We start from the raw sequence: 20,521 nt of genomic DNA on the forward strand, positions 1-20,521 counted from the left end.
AATGCCTTGGTTAGACCACACTTGGAATATTGCATCCAGTTTTGGTCATCACGATATAAAAAAGATGTCAAGATTCTGGAAAGAGTGCAGAGAAGTATAACAATGATGATTAGGGCACTGATGGCTAAAACATATGAAGAACGGTTGCAGGAATTGGGATGTCTAGTTTAATTAAAAGAAGGACTAGGGGTGACATAATAGCAGTGTTCCAATATCTAAGGCAGGGGTGTCAAATTGCCGGCCCGCGGGCCAGACACGTCATCCGGAAGCCGCGCCCACCCCATTGCTGGCAATGTCAAAACCGTCCCGACGTCATGTGATGTCACAAGTTTGACATATCTGATCTAAGGGGTTGCCACAAAGAAGAAGACGTCAATCTATTCTCCACAGCACCTGAAGGTAGGATAAGAAGCAATAGATGGAAACTAATTAAGGAGAGAAGCAATCTAGAACTAAGGAGAAATTTCCTGACAGTAAGAACAATTAATCAGTGGAATGACTTGCTCCAAGAAGTTATGGATGCTCCAACACTGGAGGTTTTTAAGAAGAGATTGAACAACCTTTTATCTGAAATGGTATAAAGTTTCCTGCCTAAGCATGGAGTTGGACTAGAAGATTTCCAAAATCCCTTCCAACTCTGCTATTCTATTATTAGTGCAGGAAATGTGGGAAGTGACATGTCAATTATATGCATACTTGGGTGAGGATACTATGGATGGCAGTTAATTTGCATGTGAATGAAGTATTTAGTTATATCCTTTGATATAATTCTTCGACTTGGCTGACTTTGACTTGCAGTTGGAAAACAGTATCCTGGAATGAAGTTGCACTAGCTTGTTCATAATTTAATTCACAAAAGTATTTGCATGGAGAATAATGACTGCTCTAGCCCATTTAAATGACTTCTTCTGTATCATCTTGTTATTTTTTTAGTCCACAATAGGACATCAGATTGGAAAAAGCAGTTGTACGTATTCCATAGTGTATGAAATTGTGCATTTTTATCTATAGCTATATTAATAATAGACTGGTTTAATGCACTGTATATGAGGTTTGATATAAAATTATCATCATCATATAGTTTGGCCACAGGTTGATAGTAACCTCAAGAGAGTATAAAGATTTAAAAAAAATCTATTAATTTTTTCTGCATCAGAACAAAACCTAACGTATCCTGTTCTTTAAGCAAATTCTATGAATTTGGAACATAGAACACATTCCCCTGGATCTGAAAAGCTTTAATAACATTTTGGCTGTTGAATTATACCGTGAGGCCATTACTGTACTTAACTGAAGGAAGCTTTTCAAGTTCTTGTCTTCACTTAAGGAGTGAATATGGGAAGCCATTACTTCAATCTGCCACAATTAACTCTCAGCTGCCCTTTCAAAGGCTCTTAGGGTCTGAAGTTACTTATCATGCAAAAGATCTAGGAATCTCATTCTCCGTACAAGGCAATAGAAGGGTGGAACTACTGAGTTAAGTAGATTATTGGGGAAGCAGTCACACTCAGCTGCCCTACAAGATTATCAAACCCTGGGAAATTCATACGCTAAATCCCCTGCTCCTGACATTGAACATTCATCAACCACATTTGGATAATCCACAATCAAGAACCTTTATGAGAGCTTCCAATATCCTTCAACTGGCAAAATGACAGATGGAAAAAATCAATTTAATTCTGAAGTAAGAAAGCTTCAATTGCAAACAGCCTTGTTGTCAATGGAGTGTTTCATTTTCAACTAAATATCATACAACGAATTCCATCATTGAAACAAAAAAATGTATTCATACATTGGTAATATTCATGACAACACAACAGAGTTCAGGATTCATGGATTCTTCTATGTGCATGGGTTGATTAGCTAATATAATGCAAAGATGAGATGCACCTCCTGCTACTTCCAAATTAATAAAGATTTTAAATACTAAGTACCTTTAAGTGGAAATTCAATCAATCTTTATTATGGTCATAGACCAGCAAATACGTGGAAATTAAAAGACACCAGTTTTGTAGAAGTCTGATTAGAAACAATTGGAATCTTTTTGTAGCAAAACTTGACTGATAGCTTTTTCCTATCCAGGGCCAATCCTCTGGAGCCAACTTCCAGGAATTATGCCTGGTATCTAATTAATCAAAACTTTAAAAAGTACTAAAAACATGTTAGTGAACCTTTTGTGAAATTGTTTTAAAATTTAGTCTTTATAAAGAAATATATTGAATTTAATTATAGATTCTTATTATTGTTTTCCATGTTGCAATTATTTGATTATTGAGTCTCCATAAAGTATGCTCTTAAATGATCTCATAGTAAATTAAATCTGTAAATGATGTCCTTAAATTGGATAGTAGGGACTGTTGCAGTATGGTGAATTATTGTATGAAATTCTAGATGGTGAAATTTATTTGTTTGTTTGGTAGTCTACCTAGATCTAGGCATATGAAAAACAAAACTGCAAGCCTCACATGACTTCCAGACACAATGAAAATGGATTACAATATTAGAATCTTGATGATAAAAAATTATTACATAGTCTTGTTTTTCTGAGAAAAGACACTAGCAAGCAGTAAATAAGCCAGTAAAGGGGATATAAATCTGGACAGGAATGCACTGCAATATACTCTCCTTGAGCAATGCCTCTTCTCAGTGCTTCCACAAATTCTTGAACAAGTTTATTAATCCAAAGAGACATTTTCTGTTTTTATAAGAGGCATAGCTGAAAAGAAATAGTAGAGCAAAAGCCCATGACTCGTAAATCACTTTCCTCCATTGTGCCAATTAAACTTTTTTTAAAAATGGCAATGTATCCTCTGCTCCAATACAGTCTTACAAAGATGATTTCCCCAAACTGGACTCATTCATTTTCCAATCCTTTCCCTAGTGCCATTTGACTTCCGAATATCTTTTGCCATGAAATCATTTTGCTGCTGTTGTTAAATTTTCAACAGTACCTGATAAACATACTTCCTTTGTATCTTTGGATACCAGTTTGTAAACAGCTCAATGAGCAAAAAGGATGCACCCCCTTTATCCATTCAGCCTATGTACATGCACAGACACACCTTCCTCCTTAAATCATTAACTGCACGGGACTTCCTGGTATTTAATGAGTATTCTTTAGAAGTTTACACACATAAGAAAAGGAAAACTGAGCCACATGCAAAGAAAAATGGGTTGAAAATTATGCAATAAAATTTAATTGGAAAAATGCCATTCTTCACTTAAGATAAAGAAACCAAATTTAGCTATTGGGTTGACTATTTTTGGCAGTAAGAGTATTTGTGAAAACTATCTTTGAATTGTAGGTCATCACAAGTTCAGCAAGAGTCAGCTATGACTATTAATAAGGCAAATGTTAAGTTAAAGCTTGCCTCAGTAGAAGCATAGTGGCTAAGTCAGGGGTGTCAAACTCGCAACGTCACGTGACGTCACGCAACATATCAGGACGTTTTTGCCATTGCCGGCAATGGGGTGGGCGCGGCTTCTGGATGACGCGTCTGGCCCACAGGCCGGCAGTTTGACACCCCTGGTCTAAGTCATTGGAAGTAATAATTCCACTCATATCTCATATGCTAGGAAGATAATGTTAATAATAAGAACAGTAAGATTATGTTCAAGATTATGTAATCTAGACTTCAGTGGTACATGGAATGAGAAATGCCAGGTGTATAAATCTGATTCAGATGAGACAGGAACACCCAAATCCATATTGCTCACAGGTAATGGATAATGGAAACGGCAATGGCATTCCAAAAGAGATGCATATTTTTGCTGATTACACAAAAGCTTCTGATTGTGTAAACCAAGACAAATTATGAATATCCCTAAAATCTAAAAATATACAGGACCATTTCATCTGCCTTCTGAAGGTGATGATAAGAAAACAAGTTACATTGGAGAAGGATGAGCAATTCGTATAGATGCTTCCCCAAATCACTGAATTACAAGAAGGAGGAGGAAATATAGTATAATCAAGCTATGTTCTATATTTATAGCCAATCTCAATAAAAATAGTTTTAGCATTCTTGTTGAGTCAATTTCTTGATCCAGTCTACCTAAACGGGTTAGCAACCATTACTTACTGTTCCTGGTAGGGTTCCAAAAATTTATTCAAATTTGGCTCACCAAGAAAATTGCACAATAGAAATTTCAATCTTTGAATTCATCTCACCAATGTATCTCTTAAGAAAACCCAAGAAATCGGCCCTTAAGTAAGGTCCCTATGTAATGTATTTCTGTGAATCCTGCAAATGGCAATTAGTTCTAGAATATACTACCAGAGTTCCTTGCTCATCCCTCCCAGAAATACTCCATGGCATAATGTGGCAGCATAATATAGTGTGGCAGTAGAAGGGTGTGGTCCTTGAATATACATTTATATTACATTTGTTGTGTACTCGTATACAGTAAAAGAGAACTAAGAATAACTGCAATTCTACCACAAAAAACACATTGGCACTTCACAGTTAAACATACTCTTTATATTATTCCTACAACAGAAAATTCTTAATGGAAATACCTCCACTGAAGAAAGAAAGAAAGAAAAAGAAAGAAAGAGAGAGAGAGAGAGAGAGAGAGAGAGAGAGAGAGAGAGAGAGAGAGAGAGAGAGAAAACATATGATATAAAAACTTTCTTAAGAACTTAACTATGTGTACTGCAAATGAAATTAAATGTTCTGGAAGGTATATTATCTTAGACACATAATCGTACAGGGCACTATTTTATTGTGGCATTATATTTAAGCTAAAGCCTCCTGATGTATTGTAAAGGCTACATTACCTTAACTAAATATTTAAATTACCAAAATATGAATGATGGTTCTATTCACCTCTGTTAAACATCAAGTATAACTGAAGAAAACACATTTGGCTTACACTACTATTTAAGAAGCAAGAACATTCTTAGGCTACATTTCTGATTTTTCAATAGCAGGCTTACATACTCTGGATGGGATAAGACATCTGGTTTCTAATTACTTCCTTCACCCCTATTCATTCCATAACAGCTTCCAGATGATAGTTCAAAAATGGGTCACAGCTTCCATAATACTTGGAAGACACAGGTGCACATCCTACAGCCAAAAAGTTCCTTATAACTTGCCACAGGGTTAAAAACGGCCCCTATGTTTCCCATATTCTATAGCCTAGCTATCAGCAATACACCTAATACTGCTGCTTCTCTTTGCCTCATTCTACTACCTTCTCCAAATTCATTACTCATAGGGTATATGCCTGTGCAAATTGTTATCATTTGTTTACATGCTTCTTAATAAATGTTGAATGACAATAATAATTTCTAAACTGAGTCAATCAAACTAGCTTTGGGATTCCTAGTTTAAAATCAGAATGAAACAGATTTAGAAAAATAAATCTCATCCAGAAATATCAAAATTGGGCTGCAGTCACTTTGTGAACACAAAGTGAAGAGTTTAGCCCAGGCTTTTTCATGCCCTCTTTAGTAATGGCCGCAATGCCATCATGTTTCAGCCAGTTCAAAATGTGTATCGTCATACTTCCTCACCATCATTTATGTCAGTGTTTCTCAACCTTGACAATTTTAAGGCATGTGGACTTCAACTCCCAGAATTCCACAGCCAGCATTGCTGGCTGTGGAATTCTGGGAGTTGAAGTCCACATGCCTTAAAATTGTCAAGGTTGAGAAACACTGTTATGTGCTTCTCTTCTCTCTCCCGAATCTGAACATAATCCCATTTACCAAGAAATCTCATGTGCTATGAAGCCAAATATGGCTATCTCTATGTGTATGAACACTTAGGCAGATTAATGGCTAACCCTTCTCTTGTAATTTACTTTACAATATAACTTAAGACCAACGCACTTCTTACAAATTAGAGACCCCTTCTGCCAGCCTCCATAAATTCCAGGTCCTTAATTCACTCCAGGGTAAATCTGCCTGCTGTGAAAGATTATATCAGTATATCAAAATAAATCTCTTTCTTTCTCTCTTATCTGAAACTAATTTCATTATGACTATGTACAGAGAATGCTACATAAACTGATAAATTCTGGCACATAAAACAAGACCTGGAATAATCAATAGCTGGGTGAAAGATTCAAGTTATTTCTCATTCATAGACTTTAACACACTGTGTTGATTCCTTGAGGAAAAGTGTTTGCCCTTTATGGTATAACCTCTGACTCCTCATTAAGTTTACATAATCAAGTTGTGGAAAGTGTTACAAAACCTCTTCTACCTCCCACTGGCTTTTTGTTGATACACCCACACACAGAAACAGAAAGGCTAGTTATTCCCCAGTGGTAAAACGGGCTCCCTTCCAACAATTCCCATTTCTTCTTGGGGATGCAGGCTCACTTCTCTGAACAAGAGGATGACCTCCAGCAACATGGGGCCTGTACTTGCTACTGTTTTTGGTGTGGCAACTCAGCACAAAGGCGGCAGGTCTATAGATACAATTTTGGGGCTGAGCTGAGGCCTCTATTGAGGAATGGAGATCCCAAGAGACAAAGCATGTGAGGTTCTTAATTAAGTCTAAGTGAAAGACGGCCTAACTGTATCTCACTCCCATCTTCACAACACCTTCATGCTGGACTTCAAATACCCAACCCTTTATGCTGCCTATCAAGCTGGCTGTGGCATTCACATTTTCCTCTTCTTATTAAAATACAGAAAGCCTAGTTTTCAACCCTGTCCCTTCAGCCTGCTCTCAGTTTGTCCCTGATTTTAGACATGTCTCTGGTTTTTAAAACAGGAAACAAAGGGACTTCTTGTGTGCTAGAAGCCCTCCAGAGGGTCTGCATTTCATTCCTCCCTCTCCAGGCAGTGTCTGAAGAGCTCTTTAGCACATTTTGTCTCATTAACATTTCCACGAGGGATCAAAGAATATATTTAAAAAATATCTAAGTACGATGTACAATTCCTCCTAGGGCAGCCTAAGATATTGGAACGTAAACAAATATACCTACATTTATTTCCCTACCCATGTCTTTATTAGATCATTATCTCTTGATTTTTTTTTTTTTAAAAAAACAGCTTTTCTTTCTAGGAAACCACCTTTCTTCAAATCCTGTGAAAATCCTGATAAACACATTCCACTGAACATCCCTCTTCCCCCAAACTCGAAAACAATTTCTTGTTTTGGAGGCATAGCTATGATAATGTCCCTTGCAAACAGAAAGCAATTATTCCCTGGCAGTAAGTCACCAGCAGTATGAATTGCTGTAATTTTGCCCCCTTTTAGCAGCTGCTGGGGGGGTGGGTGGGCTGAGAGGTGGCCCGGTAATGAAGCAAGGATGAATACTAAAGACGCACTGAGGCATGGCATCCTGTGGAGCAGCAGTGCTTGGGGTTTTGTAGGGTAATTTCTGGCTGCAGAAAGCAAATCTCCTTGAAAACATTTGCTTCTTCAGGAAAGGAGGGGTGCGTGTGAGGGGGATCTACATATATTTGCATCCCCAATCCTAATCAGAATATTAATTTTAACTCACCTGACCAACTGGTAAAAAAATCATTCACCTTGTGTTTCAAAAATACTAACTCCTCCTCCCTCCTCCTCCCTTCTTCGTAATTCTTTCCTTTCTCATCAGAAATGCCCAGCAACATCACCAGACAAAAGACACTGCAAACAAAGTGCATGGGGGAAAAAGGGAGGAATTAGAGTAAACAAAACAAAGACATGCAGAGGAATTTCTTTCTCCCTGATCTGTGGAATACATTAATATCCTAAACTGTTGGCACGGCCTCGAATGCTCAGGAGGGTGACAATACGAACAGTGACTCTGAGTCTGGGATCTTCAAATAAACCTCCCCTGCTGTCATGGCCACCGGGAAAGCGACGGAGGGCAATATTAGCTGACCTTCATTTCGTTGTTTCATCAGACCTAACTGCTGGACTTTTGTTTGTCAGTTACTAGGGGTTTCTCTTTCAAAAATGTCCGCATTTCCTAGACAACACCAGAGCCCATTGATTAGGTAAATAAACCCATCATAAAGCAGTCTCTCCAGCTTTAGGTCGAGAATCCCTGAAGAGCAAGAAAGAAGAAGAAGCAAATCTCACATCTCAAAATGAAAGTGAAAAGAATAAAACAAACACAGTTTTCAAAGAAGTAAGTGACAGGCACCTGCTATATTGGCTGTTCATCAAGCAATAAGAATAGGTACCGAGAATGACCGTAAGACAAAGGGAGGCAATGTGGCACCCGTGAGTACCAACGTGGCACCCATCAGACCACTTGATCCAGCAGACTTTTTAAAAGAGTTTTTTTTAATTAAACTCTTTTAATTAAAAAAGGTTAACTGGGAAGTTAGCGCGATGCAGAGCAAACCATCAACCATCGAATGCACGTGGAGAAATGATCAAGATCCTACTGGAGAGTAGGACTCTCCAGGGACATCCAGGGACTCTAGCTTGCCTTCTGCTCACCATGCTTGCTGAAGCAGCCATTCTTGGCAATCATCATGGCTGCCGTTGGCATCTATTTCTTTTGTGGATGTTCTTACTGTTTTAATAATAACAGAATAACCGAGTTGGAAGGGACCTTGGAGGTCTTCTACTCCAAACCCCCCTACTCAGGCAGGAAACCCTATACCATTTCAGACAAATGGCTGTCCAATCTTTTCTTAAAAACTTCCAGTGTTGAATCAGAATCAAAATAGAGCTGGAAGGGACCTTGGAGGTCTTCTAGTCCAGCCCCCTGCTCAAGCAGGAGATTCTATACTATTTCAGACAAGTGACTATCCATTCACTACTTCTGTTTCATAATTTTAGAACTGTAAGCCATCCAGAGCCATTTGGCTGAGCTGGGTGGAAATTGAATGAATAAATCAATCAATAAATATGCAAAGCAGGATTTTTTTTATTTTAAAAAAATAGTCATCTATCTGGTTGTGCAAGAAGAATGTGAATATTTTCAACCATTATATTGCCACAGTCATCATGCATTTATGTAAGATATTTTAGAAGAATCATTGCGTAACAAGGCAGCCTAAAACAAAAACTACTTCTTTTTAGTCATTTAAATCCAATCGCTGCAAATAGAAGCTGCTAAGTTACAGTGGCAACAAGACTTGCTGTAATGCTTTGATGTCTTTATTTTTATTTTTTAAAAAACGAAACTTGAACAATCAAGCATCAACTATCTAATTATTGCATTCCAGCAGTTTCAAAAAATATCAAGTAGTGATTTAACTCCTTGACACGTATCCTTGGAAAATGAACTAGAAGATTTGTTCTTCTTTTTATTCCAACAGAACTAATTACTTGGCCTTTGAAATGATAAATGGCTGAGGAGGCATTCCAGGGACTCACCGCAGCCCTCCAATAAACTGCAGGGACCAGTGACAGCTGTACCAAATCCCTAGCAAAAGATGGAGCAGGCACTGGCCAAACTCTGTTTGAACAGCTGCATATGCAAATGTAATTAACTAGGTGTTGCTGTCCCTTTCCCACTGGCCTAAGCTCTATCCATTTCTCACTAGATACGCCAAATCTAGCAGTACTCAGTAAAGAATAAAGAAAGGACAAGGTTAAGGTATCTAGACTTTTAATCTCTAGATTCAAATGACCTTTCAAAAAAAGGCCCAGTTCTGGGAGTTTCATTCTAAATGTCAGATTTTTGCTCCCCAAAGTAAAATGCAAGAAAATATGAACTTGGCCTAGCCCTATTTTTTTTTTTAATCTAGAGGACAACTGGACAACTTATTGTCCAGATACTTTCTTTCTGAATGCTGTCACCAGAGATGTTTGCCTGCCAACAGAATGATTGTTTTGTGATTAAAACCTTCTTTAGATACAGGTCTAGGGAGAGCTATGCACCAAGCTGTCTGGGTAACTGGGCCAAGCTACATTACTTTGATGTTTTTCCATCAGGGAAGAAGCAAAGGATGAGGACAGAAGCCAATGTCTATGCTGAGACTTATTTGTAGTAGTAAAACTTTTGACACCTGGAAATCAACATTATGGTCCTAGGAAAATTGGTTGCTGCTAAGATTTCTGTTAACTAAGAATCATAGCACAAAGGCTAAAGCTATCTGAACTATAAAAATTATTAAAATATAGCTGTACCTGGCCACGTGTTGCTGTGGCTCAGTCTGGTTAAATGGAAAAGAAAAAAAAGAGAAAGCACACGTTTGTGTCACAGGTGTGACATCTACATATAAAAACACGCGCGTATTCGAATGCAACGTTGTGTCAAAATTTCAAAGCAATCGGTGAAGAACTTTCGGAGATTTAAGATTTTGAACAAACGAACATTTACATTTTTATTTATATAGATTTATTATTTATATAGATTGCTGAAAAACAAACAACTTGGCAGATATGATGGGGATTGTTATTTCATGTAGCTGTCATGTCATCAAAAGTAAATAGAAACTTACTAATTATAGGGCCTGTACTAATAGTTCATCTACATATCCTCTTGGCCCCAGCTGCAAGGTGGGCTGTTCTCTGTTGTGGAGGACATGTTTTCACAACAAAGTCTCCATCTTGGTCTAGTCTACCACTGAAAAAGGCTAAGACCAGACAAAAGGTATCCAACAGGAAATATCTTGTGTTATTTTCTACTGGGTGCCATAATATTTTTGCTGTGTTTTATAAAGAAGGGGTGTAAGGAGATTAGTGACCTGCAGAACTACTTCAAGACTGTCCCCTCCCATCCAATCACAGAGCCTGTGCCTCTGTGGCCATTTCTGCTTTAGCTGCCAGGCAGAAGAGAATTTCTCAAAGTTGGCTGTTGGTGTTTTTGTCCTGGTATATATTATATGAAGTTACTATTCCTAAAGTAATCTCTTCCATCTCTACCATGGCAATCCCTCCCTGAGTTTCCAGGCTACAACTCCTGGCCTGCTTGCTTGCAGCAGCCATGTATAGAAAGTAAGGAAGATGAGCTTAATAGAAACATGCAAGATCCATTACTACAGTGACAAAAGGTTAAAAAAAAAACTTAAGTCACTTAGACAGACATCTCTCTAATTCACAGAATTATACGAAGGGCAAAAAAAGTGTAGTGCAATCAGAATTGCAAGATTCTTTTGGGCAATCCTTTTAGCTTTCCTGTGGATTTGATTTCTTGGTCTGGTGTTCCTAACGGGCTGACACCATAGCATAGAAAATGGCCAATTTGCCTCTCTGCTACTGCAGCGCTCTGCCATTGCTCCATACTTTCTGAAGAGCTTGGAATAATTTTACCTAGAAATTGTGGGGCTGAAAAGCACCATTGCTAAAAAGATCTGCAAGGGATACCTGCTTGGGGAATGGAAAGAATGACAGTGAAAATCTTCCCAGCTCCTCGTTTCCAGTCAGTTCCCTCATCAGAAGAAGTGGAAAACACTTCCTGTCTGAGGGCAGTAAATTTGTGGTCCTTTTTTTAAGGCATGGCCTGGGGAATGTGATAGAAGCAGCAGTTTCCCAACCATCATGTTTTTTTTCCCCCTGCCTCAAGGATAGGAAGAAACCAGATGTGAGACTATTTCCCCATACCTCCTGTGAGGTGATTTCCTCCTATCCTTGAGCTAAGAAAAAAAACAACATGCTGATTGGGAAACTGCTTCCTCTACCGCATTTCCCTTGCCATGCCTCAAAAAAGGACAAATAGCACACCTGATAACCTTCATGATACTAGACACCCAACTCTTTGGAGCAGGAGGCCCAGTTTCTATTTATCTCATATTTTGTTAATAGATAGATCTAGTATCAGGCAGTTTCCTTCTGACCATGTAAGAATTAACTTTTACAAATACAATAGATGCATAGAAGATGTAACACTTGCAGATCTGCAGAAGCAACGATAGTTTGGGTAGTTTTGCCAAACAATGGACTTAATTATTTGAGGGCAAAATCCAAATTCAGATTCTGCCCATAGTATTCAGGTTTCAATGGGGAAAAAAGAGTTTTTGGATTTCAAGAGAGGTTCTAGTGGCAGCAAAACATGGTTAAAAGCGTACACAATTGTAAATACATTGGTTCTAATTTGGCTTCAGCACACCGCAACGTTGGTGTTTCAGTAATTAAAATATCTCCCTTTTTATAACAGGAAACAATAAATATTTATGCATCTTTTCTCAATCTGGTCCACAATTTCTATATAACACATGATGTGTATGCACACAAAATATATTTTCAAGAAAAGTGATAATGAAATCAAAAATGCTTGCATTACCAGCAAAATGGTAGCACCTCTATGGAAAACTATGCAACATATTTAACTCTGGAAACATAACAAGATTCAAAGAGGAAAAACTGTCACAACTCATATGCCAGGAAAAAAAATGCTTTGGGGAAAAACATCTTTTGGTTCCAAGCCAAGGCAATTGTCCATGCAGTTTTTTGATGGAATATTGACATAATCATCCAGCAAACAGACCATAGGAAAAGTTGACTTCATGTCATGTTAACTAAACTCTTGGCTATATTAGAAATTGGAACATACAAAGTTTATATCTTATGAAAACATCTGCAGACCTGAAGCAGTCTATTCAAAAAACTTAGGGAGAGAAACAGAAAGTAAAAATTACCAGTAAATTGGATAAAGAGAAATATCTAAAAGACAACAATCATTTTATATATCCTTATCTAATTTACAGCTGTAAGCTGACAGGCTTTAAGGTTTTATAATACTCTTTGTTGATTTAGATGAGACTGCTACATATTTAAACATAACAAAAAAAAACAGGCAAAATCCCTGAGTACTTTAGTAATCAATATTTCTGAGATGGGCTGATATAGCAAATGTTTAAGGAGAAAAAAATAGAAGTGATGATTCTACTTTCTCCAAAACAGTCAGAACCAATATAAAAGGGACGCTTCAGTTATTTAATTTCCTAAGGTTAGGAACTGCATTGCCATCTTGTGGAAGAAGAAAAAATTGGAAAAATCTGACATGAGCCCATCTTGTTTTTTCCATACTGATAAATTATTTACAAAATAGAAGAATTGTGTGCATGTGTATTAGAGAGAGGGGGGGGAGAGATAGATAAAATAGCAGAGAAAACTACATTGTCCTTAAATCTTTTCTGAAGTCTTCACAGGAGAGTGTAAAAAATCTCTTTATGAAGGAGGAAAATATCATTAGCTCATTCTCCTTCAGTAATTTCATGAGTAGATACTGACAGACTTCATTACCTCCAGATTGCAAGTTCTATTGCATAGAATTTCATGGGGCTTAGTATTAAATTACTAGTTACATCATGGCTATGCTATTTATGCTAAAATTATTCCAGAAATTATATTCTTCTAACCTTTTTCACCTCAAGTATAATAAGATCATTCATCGCGTTTTCATACTTTGCCCTTAATGCTGTATTATATGAAAATCTGCCAAAATCACATCAATTTATATGCCCTTGCACTCATCCATCCCCCATCTCTCTCATGATGTGCATATAATATAATACTTCCCATGTATTTCAGGGAACTAAATGGCAGCATATGGTTCCCATGTTTATTCCACAATAAACAGACTACTATGCTACATATTAAACTAGTGGCAGGAAATGAAAGGAGAGTACTAGTCCTATTCCCCTTCCTTTGGGTTCATATGAACATGTGTAATTGAGGACGAGGGAGTAGAAACATAAAGTAATCACAAGAAAAGAGGACTGTCATTTCCCACAGTCAGAGTCAGAAAAGTGAAAAGGAAGGCTGCTGCGATGAGCAAAAGAACAGGGGAAGTGTTTTCCACCCTGCCTCTTCTGATCCAGAGAGTAGAGCCAGGGGAGCTGAAGTGAGTGGGGAAGGTGGGTGAAGACAGTGGTTCTATTATCCATAAGGTGGGTCAGGATGTATGAAGGGGTTGTGAATATAGCTAGTAGGTGAGGTTACTATCCTGTATTATACTTAGTTGGATCTGAAGAGGGAGTCACTTGGTTGGACTGAGAAAGGACAGTCAGCTAATTGAGAAGGGTGGAAATGGAGAAGATAACGATAAGGGAAAGTCAAACTTTCCAGAAGAAAAAAAAATTGGAAATTTTATTTATTTGTTGAAATTTATTGGCCACCCAACTCCAGTGGACTCTGGAATTTGCTGCCCAATCTCAACTCATAAGCCAATTATTCAGACTGCCGATTATCTTGGTCTCAAGTTGAGGTTTTGCATGCGGATCTGTTGGTAATAAATCTAACCTTGATATAATGATGGATGAGAAAACATATTGCTGTATCTTCTGCATTCTGGTTTCAGACATTGGGCCTGGGATGGAAACTGTCTTGGTTATCTGCTCATTGGTTAAGACCTATGATGAGACTTAGGTGGAGGGAGTGACAAACCTACAGAAACATATGGAATGGGCAAACCCACTAGGATGATAATGGTTCCCCATTCTCATGGCCTTCTGGAAGCTGGTAAAAACCTGGTTCTTCTGGGAAACCTTTCAGAATTGACTCTGCTTTCACCAGAGGTAACATTAGTATAATGTTCTAAAGTGTCTTTTACATTTTAAATAATATTGCATTATTTATCACTATTCTATTACTATCTCTAAACTACCTAAATTTAAGGAGTGATGCAAGAAGAAATCTCATAAAGAAATAATTCTGTCTCCTATTTTATAGTTTCCCTTTAGAGGTTTTATGGCTTTTATCTCTCTTGACCTTGTCTCTAAAAGAAGAACTCTGAGGTAGAGCATATCAAGCCCCACAGAGGACTGGGAATAGCAAGAGGGGGAAGGGCTTAAATATGCATATTCAGTGGAGAAGCTGTAAACCGTCACTTTTTTTCTTGGTGTTGGGGAAAATCTGTCCACTTATAACATTGCTATTTTTCTTTTAGTTTCTTATGTTTTTTTGCAGAGGAAGAGATATTTACATCTGCTCTGATGTGCTGAGAAGCAGTCACAGCACCAGAAATCTACTAAACTTTAACAATCCATTTCCTAAACTGAGCTTCTTTGAGATCAAGGCTTGTATTTGATTATCTTCAGCTCTGTTTTTGCTTGCTAGGCTGGAGTTCCTCCTTGTCACTATTTATCTCCTCTTCTGCTCTCATGACACATTATTCTATAGTCCCCTAACTGCCCTACATAAAAGGAGAGAGAATTGTATTAGAATGTGGCATTTATTTCTGACCTGGCTGGATTTTCTACAGAAGCTGAGTACTTTGGATTCAACGATAGCTCCACAGTGTTTCTTGTGTAGCTTAGCTGCCATGCTAATCAGCTACTCTGTTCCTCTCCCACCAAGAAAAAAGATTGATAATATCTTGCCATGGTTTCCAGATTGTGTTTTCAGGCTGATACAGTGGCACAGTAGTGCTCAAATGTAGTGCAACCTCACCTTCTAAAAAAGAAAAAGACAAAAGGAAGGAAGGGAGGTATAGAAGAGAACACAAGAATGGAATGGTGTTTTGTTTTAAAAAACTAAGCAACTGGGCTTTTGAACTTTCAGATGAATTCAACTGCCTGCACTCTATGCAGGGCCAATGGTACCTCTCCTGGGAAGACCCATTCAAGATTGGATCTTGCCCACTAGTTCCATGAAGTGGCGCTACGAAGGCAATTCAGAAATAAATCTCCATTTGGTTATCAATGACAAACACTCGCAGATACAGAACTTTTATTACACACATTAGAAAACTACAACATTACATTAATTTTCAAATAATTGCCATTCAAATTGAGGCACTTTTCATGTCTTACAAGGTTTGAAATCCCTTAGTAGTAGTCGCACGGCGCCAAATCTGGGCTATGGGAAGGGTGATCAAAAACATCCCAACAGAATTGCTTCAAAAGTTCTTGAGTGAGTCTAGCGGTCTGTGGGCGAGCATTATCGTGAACCAACACCACACCGGAAGTCAGCATGCCCCGATGCTTGTTATGGATGGCTCGTCTGAGTTTTCATTACGTTTCACAGTAGGCTTCTGAATTGATGGTTGAACCACGCTCCATGAACTTCACTAGCAGTACTACTTTGGCATCCCACATTTGGTGGGATTTTCTATGGCATCACTTCCAGTGTGGTGTTGGTTCACAATAATGCTCGTCCGCACACCGCTAGACGCACCCAGGAACTTTTGAAGCAGTTCCGTTGGGGTGTTTTTGATCACACCCCGCCACAGCCCAGATTTGGCGCCGAACAGCTACTACTAAGGAATTTCAAACTTTGTAAGACGTTATGACAAGTGCCTCAATTTGAATGGCGATTATGTCAAAAAGTAATGTAATGTAGTTTTCTAATGTGTGTAATAAAAGTTCTGTATCTGCGAGTGTCTGTCACTGATAACCAAACGGAGGTTTATTTCCGAATTTACCCTCATATCTCAAAGTAGAGGATGCCCTCCAGGGGATAAATAACTCCTTTTCTTTAATCAAACTTGGGATAATACTTTTATGACTGGTTTATCACACTTCTTTCCCACTTTTAAAAAGGGTAAGATTTTCAAATGTCCTGGATATAATTGTTAGATTATTTGTAAAGGAAAGTACAAGGTTATATGAAAGAGATGCAGTAGTATTGGCTGTCAGAAAAAAATTAAACGGCTTTAAACCAGGCTTCAGAACACATAAAGCAGCAACCAGTATAAAGCAAAAGAAATGAAATTTAAAATCTTACCACAGGAGGCTGACTTTTTCTCCACCCCCAAAACATGTTTGGTTTGCTTGCGTAGGTTGTCATCAGTATTTTCTACCAAATTGGCAAGATCATCAATGATTTCTAGAAAGAGGAACATGACTGAATATTAATATCTAAGCTTTCTATTATTACTTCTAAACAAACAGAATTTTATCAAAACAAATATTTCTGTAATTCTGATTTTGCATTGCAATCCTCTGAAGTAGATTAAGTAGATAGAGAATCATTTAAGATATAGTATAATCTATGCTGAAATCATCAAAAGAACCATATGTGTAAGTAGTATAATGAATTATTAAAGCATTTTAACACAGCTACCGCTTGAGGCAAACATATTTTGGCATTGGATTATGGTAGGCTTCACTCTGAACCAAAGTTTCTTTGGTAAGAAGAAAGCAGAAAAAGGGTTTTTTTTTGGGGGGGGGCTGTTGTTTTTTTGCATCTTCCTGCATGACAAATTTAAAAATTTATGAAGGAATAAAAGGTTCTTCAATGCCCATCTCTCATACCACACTGGATTTGGCTGTTACAAATAAAGCAGACTGCTTCTTTTTTTTTAGGATCCTGTAAAGTACTTGGTAACATTTCATAAGAATTTACAGTTAAAATTAATAAAATAGAGGAAAAAAAGGTCTAGGGTTTAGGTTAATGTTGTAATTTTGCTGTGCTGAAAATACCCTTAACTTATCATTTAAATTAAGGAAACTTCTGACTACTTTACCATATCACTCCTATTTCCCATGATTTCCCTCCTCTATCTGAAGTCAAGGCTGGCATGGCCTCAAGATTGTTCAAGGGGGAACCTTTGCTATTTCCTTCACACAAGTACGTTTCTTCCTCACTGTAAAATGAAGATGCATACATGCAGGGCTTTTTTTTTTCTCATAGAACGCCCAGAATGGAGTTCCGGCACCTTTTTTGGATGGAACCTTGTAGGGTAGGCAAGGCGGGTTGTATGACAGGTGTGAGTTCTGGCACCTTTTTTTTATTATTATAGAAAAAAAGCACTGGATACATGATAATTACATAGCAAGTATGGTAACAATATGATGATAATTTAGCCACTAAAAATCCCCAGGCCTCCAATTCTTAATCGGGCTCTTGGAATATCTGATCTTAGCAGCTCTGACATGGACTGGCACTTGTACAAGCAGGTCATTATTTTACAGGTTTTTATGACTTTGGGGAGTGCTTCAACCAACATACTGATTTCAACCTTAGTAGGAAGATTGTTATGAACGTATTGGTAATAACAATCACATGTACTATCTGTAATGGAGGAGAGTGGGGGAGGATAATAATGCCTACATTTCAGAGTATTTTAAGAATAATGAGTTTCATGTGAAATGCTCTGAATTTCTGACAAGTGCCACATAAAACTAATAACAGCCACGTCTTTTTGTCCACATACTTCACCTCCTTAAGTGCTTTATTTCCCAAAAACTCTCTCCTGTTTCAAGATAGAAGTTCTCTTGCGGATTTTTACAGAACTCAACCCGCTCAACACAAAGCACTTTGAAGTGGCAGGAGTGTTATTTATGGGCAACTCTAAGTTAAAAAAAGAGACTGGCGTGCAGATTCTACTTTGTTTCCTTCGTGGTTGAGAACCTCTGACTTTTCCAAACTGAGTACGTTTGGAAAGTCCTAATCTTTATGAGTCCAAACTCTGCGGCTAATGTGAAACACCAGTCAAGACATTGGGGCACTTCAAAATGTAAACCAAGAAAAGAAACATACTTTCTTTCCATCGCTCTTCTTAACAAATGAATTCAGTAGGAAAGAATTTAGCATGCTGGTGGGAAGACTGGTAGACAGAGAAATTCAGGGCAGATGGGCCAAGGGTGCAAGGAGAACAGAAAGCTGTTCAACATATGAAAAACAACATTCTCATTCTGCAGGAAGTAAAGTGCTCCTTCTCTACTCTCTCCCGGAGAGGCAAGCGGATTTAGTTTGGTTTACATTTTTTGTTACACCTTATTTTGAATCAGAATACTCAGGTGTGCCCTCTTTAGAGACTTCTTTCAAACCACACAGGGAGGAACCCTGAGAGCAGTAAAGGGAAAAAGGGCTTCAGCCCTGCAACTCTTCTCCCAGGCTACTTTTGGACTTGTTTAAAAGATATTAGGATTTGGCAAGAGCACTGAAGAATGGGCCCTGCTCTTCTTGCCTTTGGACAAGCTGCATTTATGAAGCATAAAGCTTTGAGAAAAGAAATGTAAAAGCAAGCTGGTTTCAGTCAAATGCCTGCTGTGAGCTGCCTCCTATATTGGCTCCCTACCTGTGGACTTTTAACACATCACCATAGGAGACAGCTGACAGTTAATATGCCCATTGGTGAACTGAGATATTTGGGTACAGTTTGATGTCCTTCTCTGCCAAGAGCAAGATTAACTAGTTCTAGATGATTTTTTTTTGTTTTTAGTTATCTTAAGAAAGGCATTGTTTTGGCAACTGGCAGCAGCAGAGAGCTCTCTTTCATATCTGCCCTCAAAAGCTGAAGGATTTTTTAAAAGTGAAGCTGGGGCATTTGTCTGAAAATAAGGTCCTGTTAGTGGGGAGTGGGAGAAGGGGGAAGGAAGAGAAAGAGATTTTAAATCAATAGTGGTATGCAAATATTTAAAAACACTTAACTATAAAGATTATTATATTAATCTTATATGGGTTTGGTTTTTTTTAACTGCCCCAATCGTTAAAATTAAGACTGGCCAATGTACAAACTTTTTAACAATAGTTAAAACCAGAACATAAACAAAATGATTATTCAAAGTCTTCATCGTGCACAAAGAACCTTCTGAATAAGTTTAAGTGCTCTGCAAAATGACCCAAGGACCAGTATTGTGTATACTAGGGGGGGGGCAGTGTATTCCAAAAATGTGGAGTCTGCTACCAAAGGCTGCTTTTAAGTCCACACACCTTTTGTAACCCATGGGTTATAACCTTCCACAAGCCTTTTCTTGATGCCTAGGCCACAGAGGCAGAGGGAGATCTAATAAGACAAGCCCTAACATAACCTAGTAGTTAGAGAGCTTTATGGCTTCTAATCATCTGCAACATTCTATTGCACAGCTGGAAGTCTATGTAATGTTGCTATGCTGCAGTGTGTTTTGTTACCTCACTTCTAGCAGTTGCTGCAGTATGCTTCACATAGAAATGCAGAAGTGTAAGTGTGTGTGTGTGTGTGTACACGCGCATGCCTGTGTGTGTCTGTCTATTACCAGCAGGGCCACTTTTAGGCTAAAGCTGGGTAGGTAATGGCTTAAGGCAGGGGTAGTCAACCTTGGCTCTTTTATGACTCGTGGACTTCAACTCCCAGAATTGAAGTCCATGAGTCATAAAAGAGCCAAGGTTGACTACCCCTGGCCTAAGGTGCCAAACTTTAGGGATGCCAATGGCACCTGTGCTTAACAGTTTTCAATTGACTATACCAGGCAACTCTGCTGGGGCATGGTGGTGGACCAAGCTTTAGTTGCCAAGCTTAATTTAATTTTAATTTAATTTTAAATTAATCATTTTTAAAATGTAAAAGCTTTGCTTTAGTGGAAGGTGAAACCATCAGTCAATGTGGCCTACTGGCGCCATATTCCCTTGAACTGGCCCTGATCATCACACATCCAAGAAACTATCCCCAAATTCAGACTGCTTTATTTTGTTCTTGTTAACGGTCTTCAGTCTGATTTTGTCTCTGTGAAACCCACATTTTTCTCTAACTAGAACTGGCCTCTTTTCATTTCGAATTAGCTGTTGTTAAAAGGGAGAAAGAGGATCTCATAATCCATTGATATTAACTGGAGCCTTTGCTCTTGAGCACACAGAGGGATTTTCTTTTCCAGCTGCTTATTTTGTTTTATTCAAACAAAGCAGCCAAGCATTAATTTTAGTTGTATTTAATTGAATAATTTCCCAGAAGAATAGTTTAGAAGAATTTTAGAGCAGCTTGTTTCCAAAACCCATTACTGACTGGCATATACTATAGCATC

At 38.1% G+C, this 20,521-nt stretch overlaps 1 protein-coding gene across 1 annotated transcript in view; it reads right to left on the reverse strand.

The window, feature by feature from the left end:
• The window catches only part of STX8 (syntaxin 8), an 89,378-nt gene that overhangs the window by 12,883 nt on the left and 55,974 nt on the right, over window positions 1–20,521 (reverse strand). Inside the window, exon 7 of the mRNA XM_015815200.1 lies at window positions 16,524–16,625. Coding sequence (XP_015670686.1) covers window positions 16,524–16,625 — 102 coding nt within the window. The remainder of the gene's footprint in view (window positions 1–16,523; window positions 16,626–20,521) is intronic.

Source organism: Protobothrops mucrosquamatus, unplaced genomic scaffold (assembly GCF_001527695.2).
Source record: "Protobothrops mucrosquamatus isolate PMUCROS unplaced genomic scaffold, P.Mucros_1.0 scaffold325, whole genome shotgun sequence".
Taxonomy (NCBI): domain Eukaryota; kingdom Metazoa; phylum Chordata; class Lepidosauria; order Squamata; family Viperidae; genus Protobothrops; species Protobothrops mucrosquamatus.